This window comes from Ambystoma mexicanum, chromosome 8 (assembly GCF_040938575.1).
Source record: "Ambystoma mexicanum isolate Mex_15411 chromosome 8, UKY_AmexF1_1, whole genome shotgun sequence".
NCBI lineage: Eukaryota > Metazoa > Chordata > Amphibia > Caudata > Ambystomatidae > Ambystoma > Ambystoma mexicanum.
This window is the reverse complement of record NC_090929.1, coordinates 1,080,570,803-1,080,591,138: the sequence shown is the minus strand read 5'-3', so window position 1 is coordinate 1,080,591,138 and position 20,336 is coordinate 1,080,570,803. Positions and strand designations below refer to the sequence as shown.

Sequence of the window (20,336 nt, the reverse complement as noted above, 5' to 3'; positions counted from 1 at the left end):
GTTTCCAATGCCCAAGCATCTGACGTGAAAGCCTGCCATTCCGCCAGATGTTGAGTCAACCTGCCTCCTACAGGTGTCCTGTGAGGGAAGTCCTCAGAGTGGTTTTGGGGCGGCTGATGCGGATGCCGATGGTAAAGAGGCACCTGCTGTTGCTGCGGCTTTTGAATATCTACCCCGTCCACCTCGGGTAGTTCTTCTTTGTCCCCTTTGAGCCGGACGTCCTCTACCTCTTCCGAATGCGGAGTAGAAGCGAAAGGACTTGCCCCTCGCAGAGGTTCCTGTGGGACGAAAAGGTGTCTGACGGATTGAAGCGCCTAGGGATTTTGCTGCTGCTTTTGAAGTTTCTCTAAACTGTCATCCGCCTTTTTTCCGAACAAAGAAGAGCCATCGAAAGGCATGTTCAAGAGCCTGGCTTGCACATCAGGGGCAAAACCAGACTTTCTCAACCAAGCGAATCTCCTGGTTGTTGTACTTGCCGCCATTGCTCTGCTGATACTATCAGCCGAATCAATGCCCATCTGGAGGGATTCGCACATAGCGTCTTTACCGTCCTGTATGATATTCAGGAACGCCTCCCTTTCTTCTCCCTCCGGGATGCAGTCAGCCGCTGTAGAAGCACACTCCCAAAGTGTATGGCTGAATCTAGCAAGGGTGCAAGCAGCATTAACAGATTTTAACTTTCTTTGCCATAGCATCATATTTTTTAACGTCCCTGTCCTGTGGGACGGTAGGATAAGCCGTCTTGACATCGGTAGAAGATGCTGCCTGTACCACCAGACTTTCTGGGGATGGGTGTTTTGACAAAAACTCTGGGTCTGTAGAGGATTCCCTATATTTTGTAGACAGTTTTTTATTTACTGCCGGGACGACATCTGGGGTTTCCCAGTTCGTCATAATCTTCCTCTGAAGAGCTTTATGAAAAGGCACCACAGGATCCTCCTGTGGGCCTTTGTCAAGAATATCCGTGAGGTCATCTTGTTGGAAAGATTGTGAGGGTGCAGACCACCCCATAAACTCTGTGATCCTGGCCATTAAGGCTCTATAGGGGGTTTCAGCATGCTCCCCCGGGTCTGGCCTAGCAAACTCCACCTCAGGGGAAGTGTCTAACCCACTTGCCTCATGTAAGGAATCATGAAGATCCTTTAACCTGCGTTCTTCAGAGGAAAATTCCTCTCTAATTGGGGTTACAGGTCCCTGCAACTCAAATGTGTCTTCCTGTTCAGACAATTCACCCTCTTCCATAATTGAGGACATAGTTCTCAATCGTTCTGAACTCATAAAGGGTGTAAATCCCATTTCCAAGGCAGAGGGTGCCGAACTTGTCATAATCGGCCTCAAAAACGTTGATGTCGACACCAAAGGCTTCGACGTCGTCGACGAAGACTTCGAGCGTGGCGTCGAAAACAAAGGCGGAGGCCTCGATGACCTCGACAGAATTGGGATTCTACTCGACAATCTCATAGCCATCGAGGACCTGGGGATAGTCACTGGGTGTGGCGTGACTGACTTTTCTTGGCGTCGACGCCGGTGTCGAAGCTGGCGTCGAGTCGACAGACCCGTGTGTCGAAGGTCCCTTCGCCAACGGCGTCAAAGACACCGACCTCGGCGGAACCTTCGTCGGCGTCGACGGAACCTTCGAGGAAGGTTTGGAGGTCATAGTCCTACTCGAGGGTTCGAGACGCGCTCGAGAGGTTTCCTTCGCCGGGTACTGCGACTCGCGGTGTTTTTGACCTTCGGGTCTTTCGGCCAGAGCATCGCTCTCGGCAGTCTTCGAGGGGGTCGAGGCCGCTTTCTCAAAGACGCTCATCATATTTTTGCGGAATTCCTCCCATTCAGCCCGGGAACTATGTTTCGTGGGGCAAGGGATTCTTTTAGGCGAAACAGAGGAAGAGGAAGACGGAGAAGGGGATCTTCGACGTCTCCTCTTCGAGTGCTTCGATCTCGAGGAGTGATGGGACCCACTCCGAGACCTGGAGCGCGAATGGTGACGAGGAGACGAATGTCTCGACTTCGTCGACGAAGAAGAAGCTTTAAAAGTCTTACCTTTCTCCAGCTTCCCCCTACGCTCCTTCAGGGCCTTAGCTGTCATGGACATACAGTCCTCGCACTCCGAACAATGGAGTTCGGTTCCCAAACATCACAGACAAACTCTGTGAGGGTCAGTCAGCGACATCTTTTTCCCACAATGTCGGCATTTTTTGAAGCCGGATCGAGGAGTTGTCGGTTCCGACGAAGAAGCCATCGAGTACGGATCGAATAACTCGAGGTAAATAGATTTAACCTGACAAAAACTGAGCAACGGTATTCCGAGGCACTGAGTAAGCGCGGAAAAACGGAACTGAGCAACGGACGCTGCGTGCGGCCTTTATAGGCAGGATGACGTCGACGCGCAGCGCCCTCTAGAGAGAAAAAATGTTTCTGAGGGCAGCAGAGCTGGAAGGAGATATCTATCTAAGATGAGGAATACGTCGGAGGACACAATCCCTTCGAAATACACATTATGTAAAAGGATGGCCAAAGCGAGCCCTCCACTCACATATGTGATGTCTAATCGCATACCAGGCAGACACAAAGGCCTAAAAAAATAAAAATAAATAAACCACCGACGTCTACCCGTAAGCTTTCTGTATTGGGCCGTCTAGGGCAAGTGACCAGTCTGAACCAATCCAAACCACTGGATGCATGACTAAGCCCTTGTGTGCATATCTGTCATTTTAGGCCTGCCTTGAGGTCTCCACAAATGACTGGATCTTAAAAAAAAATAGCAGAGAGTAAGACTTAAAATATGTATTAATACCCCAATCGCTTCCAGCCAATGTTACCAACATTGGGCTACTTATGTGGTAACATTGGCTACACCCCTGATGAAGGCAAAACTAAATTGCAGCTGCCACTAGCAGTTCTATGCAAAAAAAAAAAACATGAAAAAATCAAGTCATGTGAAAATGTAGCCAGCAAAAAGTTGCTTTAAATATGTAGTCATTCAAAACAAACAATGCAATGTGTGAAAATGTTGCCGGTAATAAGGTTGCCAAAAAAAGCAATTTTTAAATACACAAAAGTCCAAGGCTGTAACCCTAACAACGACCCAAACCCTTTAATAAAACCTCCATAATCACCCCAACTCCGCTCCTAAACCATAACAAAACTCTAATTACTAATTACTACCCTGAACTCTTACAGAATATAAACCCTCCAGCACACTGAAGCATTTCATTTGCATGTTAATATAGAATCAATAGTATATGAACAGCAAACCTTACGCCAGCCCCAGCACCATCTCACCAAAAATGACATAGCCCTTGCGCTAAACCAAACCCTTGCTCTAGTCCTAACCTTAGCTTTACCCCAACTGTAACTCTAACACCCTAATGCTTACTTTGCTCTAATCACTACGTTTATCCTAACCCCTATCCTATGCAGACATCACTAACCCATACCAAACAATTAGTCTATTAGCCCTAGCCTTCATATACCCCCTTACGCTAACATTTACTCTAACGCTTAACCTACTTTACTGATTAACCAAACCCCAACATCACCGGCAGCAACCACCCTGACCCTAACCTCTTGCCCTAAATCTAACCAAAACCTTTACTCTAACCCTAAACCCAAACCCTATCCTGATCCTAAACCAGCAATTACAAGCCCACAACACCCTCCTTAACCCTAACAATTACCTTAGCAACACTAAATGTTTGGCTACTTTTCAGCTGCATTTTATTTTTAAATTCAATTTCATTAGCTTTTCCAGTGTGGCAAAGTAAAATGATGCCAAAACATCAATACAAAACCACAGCGAAACACATGACAGCTTGGCCAATACCCACAATTAATTTTAAATCCTGAAAACCCATACCCACAATTAATTTTAAATCCTGAAAACCCTCCACATGGCTCTATCAGTTCCACCGCCGTTGGGACTGACGCTACAGGGTTCCGCAGGTGTAACAATATATCATCTGCTTATAGTCCCAATTTATATTCCACCCCATCCACTGCGAAGCCTTACACTTGTGGGTCATCTCGCAGCCTCTGGATTAGAGGTTCCAACGAAATAGCAAACAGTGGAGAGAGAGAACAACCCTGTCTCGTGCCCCACCGTAAACCAAACCAATGAAAAAACCACCCATTTGCTGCCAACACGACCTCTGGGTGTGAATACAGTGCTAAATTCTCTTGCAAAAATCTAATCCCCATTCCAGATTTAAGCAGCACTGCCTTCAAAAAAATCCTTATCAACTCGGTCAAAAGACTTCTCTGCGTCAACTGCTAGGAGTGTAGTGTAACCTCCCTTTCCTCTGGCCCATTCAATCAAGTGTTAGGACTTCTGCATCATATCCAGTCTTTGCCATCCCCTTATAAAACCCCACCTGGTCTGAGTGGACCAATCGTGGCATTTGCGTTTCCAGCCTTGAGGCCAAGACTTGAGTAAATATCTTTGCGTCCGCATTAAATAGTGAGATCAGGCAGTAAGACCCGCTGACCTGGGGGTCTCTGCCCACCTTAGGTATTACTGAGATAAGGACCCATATGAACAAATCCGGAGCTCAGCCTGTTTCCAAAATGTTGTTAAACAGTTTAACCAAGTACAGGACCAGCATTACCAGCAAATGATTTATAGAAACCCAGAGTATATCCGTCTTCACCCAGAGCCTTTCCCAACTGCAGACGAATGACTGCACTAAAAATCTCACCAGTAATGGGGGCATCCATCCCCCATCACCTCCTCCGGGGTCATTGTCAGTAGAGAAACCTCCTTCAGATAAGCCTCAATCCCCTCCACGTCCAGTTGTCTCTCTACCTCGTAGAAGGCAGACACCTCCAGGTCCCCGCACTTCCGATATCCACCTTTCAGCACGCTGGCCCTGTAGTCGGGCTGTCAAAGCATCAGCCTTATTTTCCTTTTCATAGGATTTCTGCTTCAAAAACTGAAGCTTTCAGACTATCCTACCTTCCTCTCCTAGCCGCAGCTCTCATCTCTTGCCCCTTACTTCCTCTATCCATTCTCCCACTGCCTCTTCCGATGTATGTATCCGTCTTTCTAGAACCCCAATCTCAGTGCGGAATATATTCCCCAACAAAGTCCTCTCTCTCTTTTCCCAAGCTCCTCCTTTGATCAATAAACCCCTCCAATTCGCCTTCGCTGCAACCTATACTGTGCCCTGGTACACCTCCCCCACATCTTTCAAAAGGAAACATTCCTTAATTGCTCCTTCTAATTCCTCCCTGAACACTAAGCCCTTCCATAAGGACTAATTACATCTCTACAGCGAGTTACGAGCACTTATTCCCAACCAAGATAAATCCAGAGACACCATATCATGATCTGTACCCTCACTCAGCACTCTCACCAGCATTGGCTTCAGGAATGTCAACTGTCCCTGGCTGAGGGCATAAATTGACAAACAAACGTGCATCTTACTCCCTTAAGAATTCCTGAGACCAACAGCCCCCTCACTTCCGCACTCTTCCATACCCTCACCTCCTCAGTCCTCAACAGTTTATGCAGATGTCAATTCCCCTCTTTCTGGAGTCCCCCAACCCCCAATAACCTGCCCAAGAAAACCACATCGAACCGTCCTTCCTCTCCAGGGGCAAACCTCATCTCTTCGAGGAAGAGAACATTCGCCCCCATCCTCTGAAACTCTCTACCCCTCCAGGGATCTTTTAGTAGGTGAATTTAGCCTTTTCACATTCAACGTACAGATCCGTAGGCGGTCCACCCCTTCCCCTTTATTCAGGTCTGCCATTGCCATGTTACTGCTATCTTCATTCCCCCCAGTTATCACTGGTCGAGTGCCGGACCACCAATAGGACCTCCACACACTCCTCCAATTCAAGAGCCCCAACCCATTCCACCTCCCACATACCCTCCCAAGCGCAACTCCCCCTCGACACCCATTATTCCCCTCCAACTCCCCCTTCTCAGGATCCTGATTAAACCGCGACTCCCAACCATGCCCCATCGTGGTGTTGTGTCAAATTCTGGGCACCTTACTGAGTCACAAAAACCAATACATACTCATAAATCCAAAACCACAAAGTAAAACGATCCTCGGGTATCTGCAGTCAGCAGGGGGGGGGGGGGGGTGTTTCCTACATTTCCTTGAACCGAGCATCAGACGTCTATTGGGCCGCTTTATGCGCCACTGCCCATCTTTCGTCCCCTTTGCTCCTTCATCTGACACAGTCTCCAGTCAGCTCTCCAGCGACTCTAGGAATGTCATCCTCCATGACCAGTTTGTAGTTGTAGCCATCTATCTTGGAGAAAATGGAGAAGGGAAAACCCAAACCTATATCTCACTCCCTTCCCATTGAGCCACTTCATAAGGGGAGCACATAAACACTGCCTAGCCAATGTGAGGGTGGACAAGACCTGGAAGACCGTCATTTTAGCACTGCCCTTCATCACCAGACCCGTTGTCTTCGCACTTTCCAGGAATTTCGTTTTGTCCGGGTAGTTGTGGAATCGGGAAAGGACAGACCTCGGGCCTCTGGCCACTCTGTGTACCCCATCAATTTTGGGCTCCTCAATGGCGTTGTCCCCAAACTAAAGTTTAGCCACCCCATGTGTAGCCCTTCAGAGGTCTTTCCGTCTCCCCCTCCTTCTCGGGCATGCCAAAGAATATCAAATTATTTCTCCTCTTGCGGTTTTCAAAATCGTCCATCTTGAGGATAATTTCCATTTCTCTTCTCTCCAACTCTACCACTCCATCTGAGTTTCCAACGTGTCAAGGGACGTCTGATTACTCTCCACTGCTTGAAGTATCTCATCCATCTTGTCAATCCTAACATTGATTTTGTCCAATCTACCTCCAACGTCTGCTCTCATCCCCTGTATCTCTTCCATTAGAGAGGCCATGTCCCTCTTTGTGGACACTGGGTCTTCTCCATCCAACGTGGCCCGTGCTGAAATCCCCCTCCAAGATTCCTGCTTCCGTGAATATTGAAATTGCCCCAATGCGGTTTTCCAGTCCATACGAAGTGGGGAGACCCCAACGCGGGCCCAATTCACTCACCTCCCACTTGCAGTCCCCCACTTCGGGGGGCACAACACTTACCCCACCTCCTTCAACACCACACCAGGTGATTGCGCCTCCTCCGCTCGCTCACTCCCTCCTGGGGGCTCCTCCGACCTCTGCCAGATCAAGAAGAAGTGGAAGTCCTTTGCTAAAGAACCCCCCCTCGTATAAGAGCTCTATCCAGAATACCTGTCTAGCCAAAACTCTTCACACCGTACAGCCACTGGCGGTATCCTGGGAGAAGTCTTCATAAAATGCTGTGTTGTGTAGGTTGCTGCTCCAGGCATTGTCCCACTTCATGGGTCTCCGTGGCCTCGGTCTACTGCTGATCACCCCGCCTGGCTAACCAAACTTCCTTCAATGAAACGTTGCTCAGTGCAAGGCCAGGTTTACTGTTCTTCATGACCATCTCCATTGGCTGCTCCCCCTGCACCACCCCGCCCCCAGTGTGGGGCACCCCAGTTCAGCTCCTGTGTGCCGAGATCGGTTGGCCCCACTGCTCCAAGGAGGCACCATGTGCAAAGAGCAGGGACCCTCCACCCCCAACACAATGGACCTTATTCAAAGGTTTGTCAAGCAAGGCGGGCACAAGCCCCTAGCTGAGGCCAGGGGGCCCTCACCTCAACTCGAAGCCCCCAGTCCAGGGTTTCACTCCACTAGCCAGGCCTGAGTGCGCACTGCTGCAGCATTCCCATGGGGCCTCCACCCAGGCCCCCTGATAGTTGCAATGTCCTCGGGACCAGCAGCTCCTTGCCCTGCTATGGATCCAGAGGTCACCGGTGCCGACCCACCTGCATCATTGGTCAATCCCTGAGTGTGCCATCCAAGCCAGGTGCAGTCAACCTGGGATCAGCGTCAGATGGCCGCCTCCCTTTGCTCCAGAGAGCCTTGTCTCATCGCCAACTCTGTGGGGAGCTGCTCCTTCCCTTCACCGCACCCATGCCCAGGCGTTGACTGCTGTTTACCCGGTGTAACGGTTCCAAAGCTTCAGGGCCTCTCTTTCAGCACGGGCTTTGGACTATGGGCCTCAGTCTGCCCTCAGCTCATGCAGGCTCAACGCAGCACCGAGTTGGGGGAACATACTTTTGGTTTCCCCCGCAACCTTCCTCTGCAATTATCTAGCCACCCCGTGGGCTGATCCACTTGCACCCGTTGGCCCAAGCTGCTCAAATAGGAAACGAATAGGGAGCCAACTGCCCGAGGATGAGCAGAGGATTCCAAAGTGGGGGCTCCATCCACTCAACAACCTGATGTTCCGGGAGCCGAACGCCTAGGCTGGTAATATAAGCGTGCCCCCTGGTGGCTCTCTTCCGCTGCAATTTTGACTGCTTTTTACTTGGCAACGTTTTCACTGCAGAGGTCTTTTCACCACAATTCTTCCACCAACTACATTTTTGCTGGCAACATTTCGACTGACCACCCCACTAGCCTGTTCCACAAAACCATTGTATGGGGATATAATCACCTTAGGGCCAAAATAGTATGATGAAAAGGCACCACTGTCATAGGAGCCATATGGGCTACCAAGGGCTCCAGTGCAAGGGAGTTCAGTGGAAATCCAATCGACAACAAAAATAAAATCCAAGGTCCCAAAAAAAACAAAAACAAGGAGAAATAAGTTCCGGGGTCCTATAAAATGTGATTGCAGTACTTCCAAAAACAGAATTCTGCTACAATGCTTCCCTTGAATGTAGCTCTAGAAGGTGATCTTTACATAAAGGAAATATGTTCAGTAATGTACGGAGGGGGGGAGAGAGAGAGAAAGGGGGAAGAGAGAGGGGGAAGAGAGGGGGAAGAGAGGGGGAAGAGAGAGGGGGAAGAGAGAGGGGGAAGAGAGAGGGGGAAGAGAGAGGGGGAAGAGAGGGCGGAGAGAGAGGGCGGAGAGAGAGGGCGGAGAGAGAGGGCGGAGAGAGAGGGCGGAGAGAGAGGGCGGAGAGAGAGGGCGGAGAGAGAGGGAGGGAGAGTGCATGCAAGCTGTACTTTATCACTAGCCTTTTCATCACTTAACAGTGAAGTCAGGCTGCTCAGTCACAGTACCATTCTGAGTGTTAGGACAAACTTGGTGGAAAAGGCTGCCCACCACTAAAGGTTAGTCTTCTCAAACTCTCACCAGAGGACTTGTAAAACATGGTACATCAACTAGGAGCAGGAGAGGACAGAGGAAGAAAGGTGGAACCATTAGAAACCTTACAACTGAACATTTGCAGTAGTCGGTCACTTTTGCATAGTTTAATAGTACAATTAACAGTTGATAGTTTAGCGACAATGCTGTACACCTGGCTAAAGCATTTTGAACTATGCAGTTTACGTTGTTACACAAATAATTGAAAAATGTTCCCACAAACTTAATTTACTGCACTATATGCCTCTTGCTAACTGTGCCCCAGATCAATTAATTGTATTTTTGTCTTGCAAAATGGATTGAAAATGAACTGAAAAAGAAGATCTTACCTTTAGCCCACACACTGCTAAATAATCCTCTTTGCATGGATTCCCAGTCAAACTCAGCACTGTGAAGGGTACCGGTGCAGATGCCAGACGAGTCAGTGTTAGTTTCCTTTTACTAGAATCTGCTTGTTTTAACAATGCAGAAAGTTGCAGTACTGTGATCTGAAAGGGAGATCATATAAATGAACATCATCCTCTACTATTATGCACCAATACCCTCTCTTCCCCAAGAAAATTTGAACTGAGCATGTAAGCCATCAGTCCAGATGGTCATCACACATTACCTTGCCCTTCTCGTGACTGACTGCAAGGTGCTGCCGTCGCCCATGGGGAGAAGACAGTACACACATTGCCACACGACGTAGCACATGGGCGCTGATCAGTTGCCGGATGGTTTGGCCCTGATCCCCACTGTAATTCATTCGGACATTCTCAAAGGCGCCTTCCTGAGAGCCTAAAGTTGGAACCTTAGATGAAAAGCAGGTACTTCATATCAGTATGCGAGAAATCAATAAAATCACCAAAGATGACAGAAAAAACAAAGAATTAACATGTCAATTATCACCAGTCTACTCCAAGACACATCCCAATGCAGCAGTTCATTTGTAAGCTCCTGATATAATGGTATAGAGTAGTATCAAGAGAAAATTATAAGCATGTCCACAGAAGAAGCACTTGCTGGACATTTCTCATCTGGTTGTCTTGAGTGACAAGTTCAGTTACTTTCACCATACATGCAATTACTTGCATGTAATGTGACGAACCACAGGAATTTGTCCCTTCTCCGCATTGGGGAGCCCTCCACCGCCCCATCCCTGTGAGGCTGGGAAGGTGAACCTGCTTCACAACACTCTCCTTAGGGGTCAAGGGAAGTGGGACCTCACCAGGAGAGACTCCCCCTGTAGGGACAAGGACACCTGTTCCTGTGAGGAACTCCCTAAAAGTTATCCCGAAATAACCTCCATGTGAATACCGGACCAAGACTTCTATGAAGAGAGAATGACCATATGTTAATGTCAACAAGAAATGCTCCATTTAGCTGAGACGAGGAAGATGGAGAAGGGAGAGACACTGCAACAAGCGGAGAGAGAGAGAGAGACACACAAACATCAGCATGTGAAGCCCCACAGATGACGTAGTGCCAAAGAGGGGAGGAGACAGACAGAGGAAGCCTGTGAGTTACAAAACTGCGCGGGAGGGAGCCGGATGCTTATAGTGGTGGCGTGAACACAGAGATATCGTGGTTGACTAACGGTCCCCACAACACCACCGAAACCACTACGCGGTTAAATCTGTACTGCATCCTGATACCTGAAAGAGCTGGATGTCCGCCAAGAAGGAGAATAGGAAGTACGGGATCCCGAAAGTAGTAAGAGAAGCCGTGCAATTGAAGAACAGAACAAACCCTGAGCGAAGAGAGGCCCTTGTAACGTTAATCCAGAGAAAACCAGGAGAAACGGGAGACCCGGTAGGCAGCCAAGGGATTGTTATGCGACTGCCGATACTCGTCCCTGTCAAGTTAACAGTATAACATAGAAAGCAAGGGAATTGAATGATGGAAATGAGAGAAACCTGAAAGCCATAAAACTTGAGAGAAAATAAAACCACAGGAGAAACGCCTGGGCAGAAAGGCAGAGTGACATTCTCTTCCAAAGACAGTCTGTAAGGAGAAAGAATATTATGTATTAAGCAGAAGAGAATCTGAAGAAAGACATTTAAAGGTTGGTTATCACTAGCCTGGAAAAAAAGGGAACAAAAATACTCCTTGATTAAAGAAAGAAGGGGTACAACAGGCAAACTGAAACCATTCATACGGAACAAGATACAAGTCAAGGTCAAAGAGACCCAAGTTAAAGAAGAAACAGATGTATAATAAAATCCTGACAGAATTGCACAAACTATTTAAGAATCACCTATTAAGAAGAGCCAGGAAGAAGTTGTTTGCAAGAATCAAAGCCCAGGAGAAGGGTGACATTCTCCTGTTTTTAGTTGTTAGAATAGTGGTAGTGTCAGTTAGGGTTAGTTTGGACTGTGGACAGATTCTTTGGGACATTCACAGACAACTGGCGAGGCCTCTTAGTTTGTTAGGTAGGGAGCACCCATAGCAATAGGGAACGTTGGGCCTTATTTTTATTCTTTAATAAACACAGCTTTGCAATGTCCTCTTAGCGGCCATGTCCTTCTGACCTGCCACAGTAAGGTGTTCCTATAAAGGGTGGAACACGTGTAAGCGAGTAAGTCACTGAAGAGATTGTGTGGGTGCAGTCCCCACACTCAGTGTGGTTTATCCCACACAGTTATGAGTAGCACCCTATTCCTTAATTGGGTCATGTTTCAATCCTTGTTCTGGTTACTTTAGCATTTGTGTGGATCATTAGTGCATCTCAGAATTTAAACTTTGCTAGGGCTAAAGTCAAAGTGACTGATGCAACTTGTTTTGCTGAATTGTGTCCCCTCTGACATAGGTATGCAAAAATCACAGACTGTGGACCATAAGATGATGCAGGTGCTCTCCAATTGATCCCAATGGAGAAAGTAGTGCTACAGCCAACTCCCTCTCTTAAGCTGTACCCGGGGATATATAGAATGGCAGTAAATCATCAGAATACCATCGATCTCTGATGCAGAAAAATAATTTTGGTTGGCCTTTCCAAGTAGTTTGAGACTTGTGGTCCCTAGGGAGAACCATCACATTTTCAATAAACTCCTTGGAACCGATTTCAGTGTCAGGCACACCTCATTCTTAAATTTGTGTCTCTTGTTTGGTCTTCACTGATGTACTTGATAATTTGTCTCCAATTATTGTACGCTTCTAACTTGGAAAGTAACTGTTATTGATATCAGGTCAGAAACTACTCTGTCCATCCATCCATCCATCCATCCATCCATCCATCCATCCATATGCGCCCCACTCCTCTCCAACCCCAACCTCCTCCTCTCCAACCCCCACTCCCGCCTCTCCAACCCCCCACTCCCGCCATCCAGTCCATTCTTCCCCTACTCCCACGCTCCTTTTCTCCCTCTCACACCCCTTCCTCTTTACCTTAATTTATCCATCCACTCAATCCCTCCTTCCATCCCACACTCCCATCTACACACCCACAGCCATTCCATCCATCCCCCACCCATCCAACCACAATCTCCATCCATCCACCCTCCCCACTCAATCCATCCATCCATCCATCCATCCACCCATCCATCCATCCATACCCCACTCCCTCCATCCATCCATCTACCCTACTCCCTCCATACATACATACATAGATCAATCCATCCAACCATCCCAACCTCCCACTACATCCCCCTTCATGCATCCATGCATCCACTCCTACTCCATTCAATCTCCCCACTTCCTCCCTCCATCCCCATACCCCACTCATTCCATCCACCCCCCATGCCCACCCACCAGTGTCGGCGTCGATGGTAAAGGTGTTGATGTCTTCGATGACTTTTCCGTTGATCTTATCCTCGACTAAGCCCTCCAAAGGGCTTGACCCTCGACTCGAAGGAGTCTTTGACGATTTCTCATTGTGCCGAGATCTCGAGGGGTCTCCAGCTTACGCCCTGGGGTCAAAGCGCGTGGGATGAAACCTTAGGCCTTTCCTTGACTGCCTTAGCTGGCTCGACAGGAGCATGGATTTTTACCTTCTCCTTTGAGGGGGTTGGTGCCTCTCTCGAAGATTTTCAGCATTTCCAGCCTGAAATTCTCCCATTGTGCTGGAGTGAAGGATTTAGTTGAACAGGTTATACTCCTCTGCGGGACGGAATCCGATGAACTCTAAGTGGGCAATTTATGATGCCTTTTCTTACACTTCCTAGAAGATGACGAGGAAAGATGGGACCAACTCCTGGAGCTTGAGTTCATTGAACTCTTCCTTCGAGGAAAGTCACCTCTCAACTCGGGGGATGATCGTTTCTTCGAAGGAATCATCTAAGGGGATTTAGTAGGGGGCCTACCCACCGCTAGTTTCCCTTTACGCTCTTCCAGAGCCTTACCGGTCATCGACTGACCGGATTCACAGTCCGCTGTCCTATGTTCGACGCCAAGGCATCACAGACACACCCGATGGGGATCCAGGGGGGACATTTGGTGTTGCAATTTCAACACTTTTTGAATCTGGTCTTCGGGGTTGAAGGTGGTGAAGGCAAGGTCATAGTACTCTAGAAAGGTTTTCTCACAGAAAAAACTGAAGTGCATCGTAATTATTCAAAGCGTTATCTATGGCGGAATAATGAAACTGAAGCCAACGGGCGATGCACATGCCATATATACAGACAATTACGTCGACTCCAGGATGAAAGCCCTCGAGGGACATTGAGTCGACCGCATCGACGCAGAGCGCCCCCTGTCGAAAAACAAATCAAAAGCAGTTGAAGCTGGAAGATCTATCATAAGATGAGGAATACGTGGGAGGACACAATCCAATCGAAAGGCAGACCAGATGAACTCAACAAGCTGGTGAATATCTGATTTGATCTGTGACAGTGGAGCTACTGCAGGAGAGCTTTGGAAAGCTTTGGAAAACTCAGGAGAACTAATCACCCTTACCAATGTTTGGCTTGGGAGGACCGCCAAGCGCTGGGAGACATGCCGAGTCGAACTCCAGCTACAACCAGAGGGACATCACAGATCAGAATTCAGGTACCGGGTAGGCAAAGCGGGTTTGGGAATTGACAATACTTAAAATGTATACAGGTGAAATAACAGCACAGAACACAAAACACCAGACACCTGCGAAGGGAAGCAAGCTGCAGTGCTGATCAAAGGTAAATCCTGGGGAGTTGCTAATTTGTATAGCGCGCCAAGCCCTGAGGTATCTGGGTGCTTATCTTACATAAGTATACATTAAGACAGGTTACAATAAAGGTTGCAATGATTTGCATATGTTACAATAATGTACATATGTTACAGAGATGTAAAAACAGTACAAGGTTATATACAGTTATATACAAGCTCAAGAGATCTAGCAGGTACAAATACAGCCCCTCATAAGAAAGAAGCGCGTAACTAATTCACTTGTGTGGCAAGCCACGTTTTTGCCTTTTTCCTAAAAATACGAAAAGATGATGCAGGTCTTAAAGTTAAAGGAAGGGAGCTCCACTTCTTGGCAACCAGAGTTGGGAAGCTGGTGCCACCCGCCTTCTGGAGTTTGAATCTTGGTATCTGAAGACAGTGTGATTGTGCAGATCTAGTGGGGTGATCTGATGAATTGTGGGTGAAGTTATTAGTCAAGTAGCTAGGAACTTGGTTCGCTAAGCACTTGTGGGTTAAGGATATAGTTTTGAAGTCAATTCTTTGATTGACTTGATAGCCAGTTAAGGTTGCGTCTATATTCAGATATTTGTTGTAGTTTAGAGATGTCAAGTGCCAATCTAATGGCATTATTTTGTAGTACCTGCTTCTTTTTGTTAGATGTGTTGGCTAGTTCCCATGAAGGGAGCATTATAGTCGAGTTTAGACCACACTAAAGCTCTAGCTAGGGTTATACAATTGGGAGTCGTGAAGAAAGGCCTGCACGCAGTGATTAGTTTACAGGTATAGGCCGTAGATGAAGCTAGTGCATTGATTTGTCTACCTAGGCTCAATGCCGAGTCAATGTATATGCCTAAGGTTTTTACTTCCTTTGAGACCTTGATGTTACCACCATCAATGTTAAAGGAATTCAATTGTTCATACAAATTGTTGAGTTTGGATTGGGAGTCTAGGAGGAGTAGTTCCGTCTTGTCGTCTTTAAGCAAAGTCTGTGTTTAGCCATCCAAGTCTGGATGGTAGAGTAGATGCCGTTCAATGCCTTGATGTCAGTGGTATAGTGTGTCAGTGGGATGAGTATCTGGGTGTCATCAGCATAATTGGTATGGGTAACACCCAGATAGTCGAGATCATCAAACAGTGGCTTGGTAAATACATTATAAAAGGTAGGGGCAACACAAGATCCTTGAGGGACGCTGCAAGAGACTGGTGCTGGTGCAGCACTAGCCGAAGGTGCGAAAACTCTCAGACACACTAAGACACAGGATGGATCCTTAACAAGTCTTAGAAAAGATCAGGAATCGGTTTTAGCACCAGTATCGCATCACTGGGCAGAGAAATAAACCCAGCATACAGAGAAATAAGGAGTGGTACGAGAAAAGCAGATTCTTCCTCGTCCCAGAGGAAATGTGTACTTTAATAAAAGCATGAAATAACCTAGTAGACTACTACAAAAGCAGGTTAAGTCTACTAGAGAGGAAATATTGTTCAGGTAACTGTCCATTATTGATGTTGACAGGAAAGACCAGGGGACGTGGATTGTCCCCTTGGCATGGTAATACTAGTCACCAGGGGAAGGAAATTACGTCCCCAACCATAACCAAACCCAACAACTCCACACTAAGTTGGTGAAACTGTTCATTATTTTTAGAACATTTTACACATTCTTTCTACATTGCAGTTTAGTGCAAAAATATTGAAGAAAGGCTGCAGGTAAGCAACCAAGTATGTTTTTGTTTTCCCTTGTAGTTTGAGAGTCAGGTTAGGGTTTTGACCGGACATTATTTCCGACATTCTGACAAGGACTGTCATTAGTTTTGTTGAGGCAAGGAAACACCTCAAAGTTGGGCTAGTGAGGCATTTTTCCAACCCCTTTATTTAAATAAAAGCATTGTTGAAATAAACCATTGCCTGTGTCTCATCTCCGACCCCACACAAACACCTCCCTACATCACCACTCCTTCCCTTCAGCCATCCAACCATCCCTCCCCAATCCCCTCCCTCCCTCCATCCCGCACTGCAATCTATACACCCACTAAATCCACCCATTCATCCAATTCCCCCACTCCCTCCCATCTATTCAACCATCCCCTCCATCCATTACCCAACCATGTATCCATCTACCCGTCTATCCATCCTCCACCACCTCCAGCCATCCATTCCTTCAACCTGTCCCCAACTCCCTTCCGCACTACATCCATCGCCAACTCCGTCCTTCCTTTCATCCCCCTCCCTCCATTCCTCACTCCCCCTCCCTCATGCCTCACTCCCTCTCCATCCATGACCCACCCCTGCATTGATTCATCCAATCCCCTCCATCCATCCATCCATCTCCATTCAACCATCCCCCAAACCAACCATCCATACGCCAAACTCCCTTATTCAGCCAGCCATCCATCGATCGATCGATCGATCGATCGATCCATCCATCCATCCACCCACCCACCCACCCCCACCCCCTCCAGCCATCCATTCTCCATTGTTTCCATGCATCCACTGCAACTCCCCCTCCAGGCAGGCATGCATGCATCCCTCCCTCCATTCCACCCTCTCTTCCTTCCTCCTTCCATTCATTAATTAATTAATTCATTAATTGATTGATTCATTCATTCATCCCATCCCCACCCAACTACCTCCATCCATTTGTCAAAGTGGATTTTTGTAGTCACCATATTACGGTGAACATGGAGAGACAGAGGACTAGCCAAACCCATTCAAGGTAAGGTAGCAGAGCGGCAAGGCTTAGTCACAGGAGGGCTGAGAGTGTGGTCAAGGGCAACATTGAGTACACACATAGCAACACAAATGATTCAAGTTAGGTAAGTACAAAAATATAAACCTCTAGTCAAATATTGTCACACGATTAGCAAAAAACAGATATATACATTCACCATTAGGTAGGAGAATAAAAGCAAGCATGTACGTCAATAACAACTGAAACACAGGTAAGCACTTATATGCAAGAAATTGAGTTTAGACACCTAGAATAATCACAGCGTAGCGCCTCAAGTATTTAATGAGTCCAACACTAAAATGTTTTGGGGCCTTGCACCCTAAAGACACCAGTTCCAAAGATATACTTCAAAGGTTGCTTTAAGATAGTTGGGCAACACCAGTGGTTATAATAAAAAAGTCAAAAAAGTAAGTAAAGTTCAAGATCGCAAACTAACTCAATCGCAGTACCTAGGATAGGCCTAGAAAGGGATACTTGAACAGCCCTACTCCTACCAAAGTCAGTAAAGAACATTATAGGGACAGGACTGTAAGCCTATGGGTAACAGGATGGACAGAAATAGTCATGTTTACTTACCCATCTTTCTCAAATTCTCCGAATTCTCCAGAGACCATGGCTGAGGTTCCAAAATCCGTTCGGGAAAGCATCTTCTGTGCTTGGTTCGGTAGAGCAAGGCCCAGGAGTCGCAGTTGCCACTTTGACGAGTTGAACAAGTTACTTACCAACTGTAACATTCTTTCGGCTGGATGTTCATCCCACGTATTCCTGATCTTTGATAAATCAATTTCCAGCTTGCTGGCCTCGGAATCTTTTTCAGTAGAGGGCGCTGTGCATCGACGTCCCTCGAGCCGATGTCCCTCGAAGGCCTCTGTATCGGCACCAATATCACCATAGGTATAAATAGTCCCGCACAGCCTCCATTGCTCAGTTCCGTTTTGAGGTTTATGTTTGTCCAGGATGAGATGGCTAGTCCCCTTGAAGGAATGTATGCTGCAATTACAAGGGAAGGGTGGGAGAGGCAATAAGGAATATGTGGGAGGAACATCCACTCGAAAGAACATTACAGTTGGTAAGTAACTTGTTCTTCGAATGAATTGTGTCCTCTCACGTATTCCTTATCTTGAATAGACTCCCAAAGCAGTAATGAATATTGGAGGTGGGAGTAATCTAGACTGTAGAATTTGGTAAAAGTATGTGCGGACGATCATGTGGGAGCCACACAGATGTCTTAAATTGGAACTCCTCTCTGGAGAGCTGATGAAGCTGCGATACCCATGGTTGAATGAGCCATGAGGTGTTGAGGGGGGTATTTTCCTGCCAATTTATAGCACTCTAGGATAGTTATACTTATCCATCCTGAAATGGTTTGTTTAGTGATGGCTAGGCCCAGCTCATGCCCTGCGTATCCTACAAAAAATTGGTCAGTTTTCCTAAGTTTTGCAAGTCTGCTCATGTAGAAACTCAAAGCACGCTTTGGGTCAAGCCTGTGCAGCCTTTCTTCCTCTTTCCTCGGATGAGGAGGAGGGTATAACGAAGGTAAGGTTATCTTTTGCGTAATATGAAACAACCTTTGGGAGGAAATTTGGCTTCACCTGAAGAACAACCGTCTTTATGAAAGACAGTGTGAGGGGGTTTGCAAGATAAAGCTTGTAACTCACCAACCCGCGGTGCAGAAGTTATTGTCAATAGAATAACAGTTTTGAAGGTGAGGAACCTTAGTGGGCAGGAATTAAGGGGTTCAAAAGGAGAACCCATTAGACATTTCAAGACTAAGTTAAGGTCCCACAGAGATGGTCTGCTTGGTGATGGCTAGGCCTAGTTTATGTCCTGCATACACCACAAACAACTGGTCTGCATGCCTAATTCTTGCAAGTCTGCAGATGTAAAAACTCAAAGCACGCTTTGGATCCAGACTATGCAATCTCTCTTCCTCTTCCCCTGGTTGAGGAGGAGGGTAAAATAAATGCATTGTTATTTTTTGCATGATATGGAATTCTGAGACAACCTTTGCGAGGAAATTAGGCTTCACTTGAAGAACTACTTTATCGTTGTGAAAATAGTATGTGGAGGTTTGCAAGATAAAGCTGGTAGCTTGCTCACTCATCTGGCAGAAGTTATAGCCACTAGGAAAACTGTTTTGAGAGTGAGAAACCTTAATGGACAGGACTGGAGAGACTCAAAGGGGAGTGCCCATTAGAAATTTAAAAACTAGGTTTAAATCCCACAGGGGAACTTGAAAAGGACTCGGGAGGATGGGTGGGGGGGGGGGGGGGGAGAGGGAGAGATGAGTATTGTGGTGTGGGTGGGGGGCGTAGACGTTTGTCAACCCTTTCAGAAACTGAATGACTAAAGGCATTTTAAAAATATGAAGGTTCCTCAGCCGTGCGTTTGAAGATTGATAGCGCGGCGAGGTAACCCTTGATTGGGCCAACTTGGAGTCCTAAATGTGCCAAGTATAGCAGGAAAGATAACCCCATCGGTGTATTACATGAAAAAGGGGCAATATTCTTATCTCTACACTAGCTGCAGAATTTGTTCCAACGAAAGCAGTATAATGATTTGGTTGCTGTTCATCTGGCCGAAAGCAACACCTCCATTACATCATCCGGGAGGTCCCAATCTTAGTATCTCAACCTTTCAGAAACCGGGCGTGAAGGTTGAGAGTCCTGATATCCGGAGGGAGAACCTGACCCTCCTCTTTCGAGAGAAGATCCTCTCTTTGTGGAAGGCGAATCGGAGGACAGATGACCATGTCTTGAAGATCCGGGTACCATGTCCTCCTGGCCCAAGCCAGGGCAATTAGAATCATGGATTTCTGGATTCTACTCAGGCTCCTTTTTACGTGAGGAATAACGGGGACTGGAGGAAAAGCATATAGAAGTGGAAACTCCCAGTCCACCACAAACGCATCTCCTAGAGCTCCTCTCGGGGGAAGTTCCCTTGAGTAGTATCGTTCGCATTTCTTGTTGAAACTCGTTGCGAACAGATCCACCTGAGGAGGTTCCCCAAAGGGTGAAGATTTCTTGAAGGACTTCCTGAGCTAGTTCCCACTCGTGGGGGACTGAGGTCTGCCTGCTCAGAGTATCCGCCGCCATGTTCTTCTCTCCGGCTAGGTGAGCTGCTGATAGAGAGATTCCTTCCTGTATTGCCCAGAACCAGAGCTGCACTGGCTCTCTGCACAGTGGCAGTGATCCTACACCTCTTCTTTTGTTGAGGTAGTGCATGGCCACTGTGTTGTCCAACATTATCAGAAAATGTTTTCCCTGTACTGAAGGCAGAAAAGCTTTCAGTGCTAGCCTAATTGCGCTCAGCTTTAATAGGTTGCTGTGTAGTCTGGACTCCGATGCAGACCAACGACCGCTGATGGTTAAGTCGTTCA

At 47.1% G+C, this 20,336-nt stretch overlaps 1 protein-coding gene across 6 annotated transcripts in view; it reads right to left on the bottom strand.

Annotated features, from left to right (window-relative positions):
* The window catches only part of UBR4 (ubiquitin protein ligase E3 component n-recognin 4), a 2,945,062-nt gene that overhangs the window by 1,738,542 nt on the left and 1,186,184 nt on the right, over nucleotides 1–20,336 (bottom strand). For all 6 annotated transcript variants that reach the window (XM_069611069.1, XM_069611071.1, XM_069611072.1 and 3 more), the window contains exons 40-41: nucleotides 9,758–9,940; nucleotides 9,477–9,635 (exon numbers count right to left, since the gene is read on the bottom strand). In XM_069611069.1, coding sequence (XP_069467170.1) covers nucleotides 9,477–9,635; nucleotides 9,758–9,940 — 342 coding nt within the window. The remainder of the gene's footprint in view (nucleotides 1–9,476; nucleotides 9,636–9,757; nucleotides 9,941–20,336) is intronic.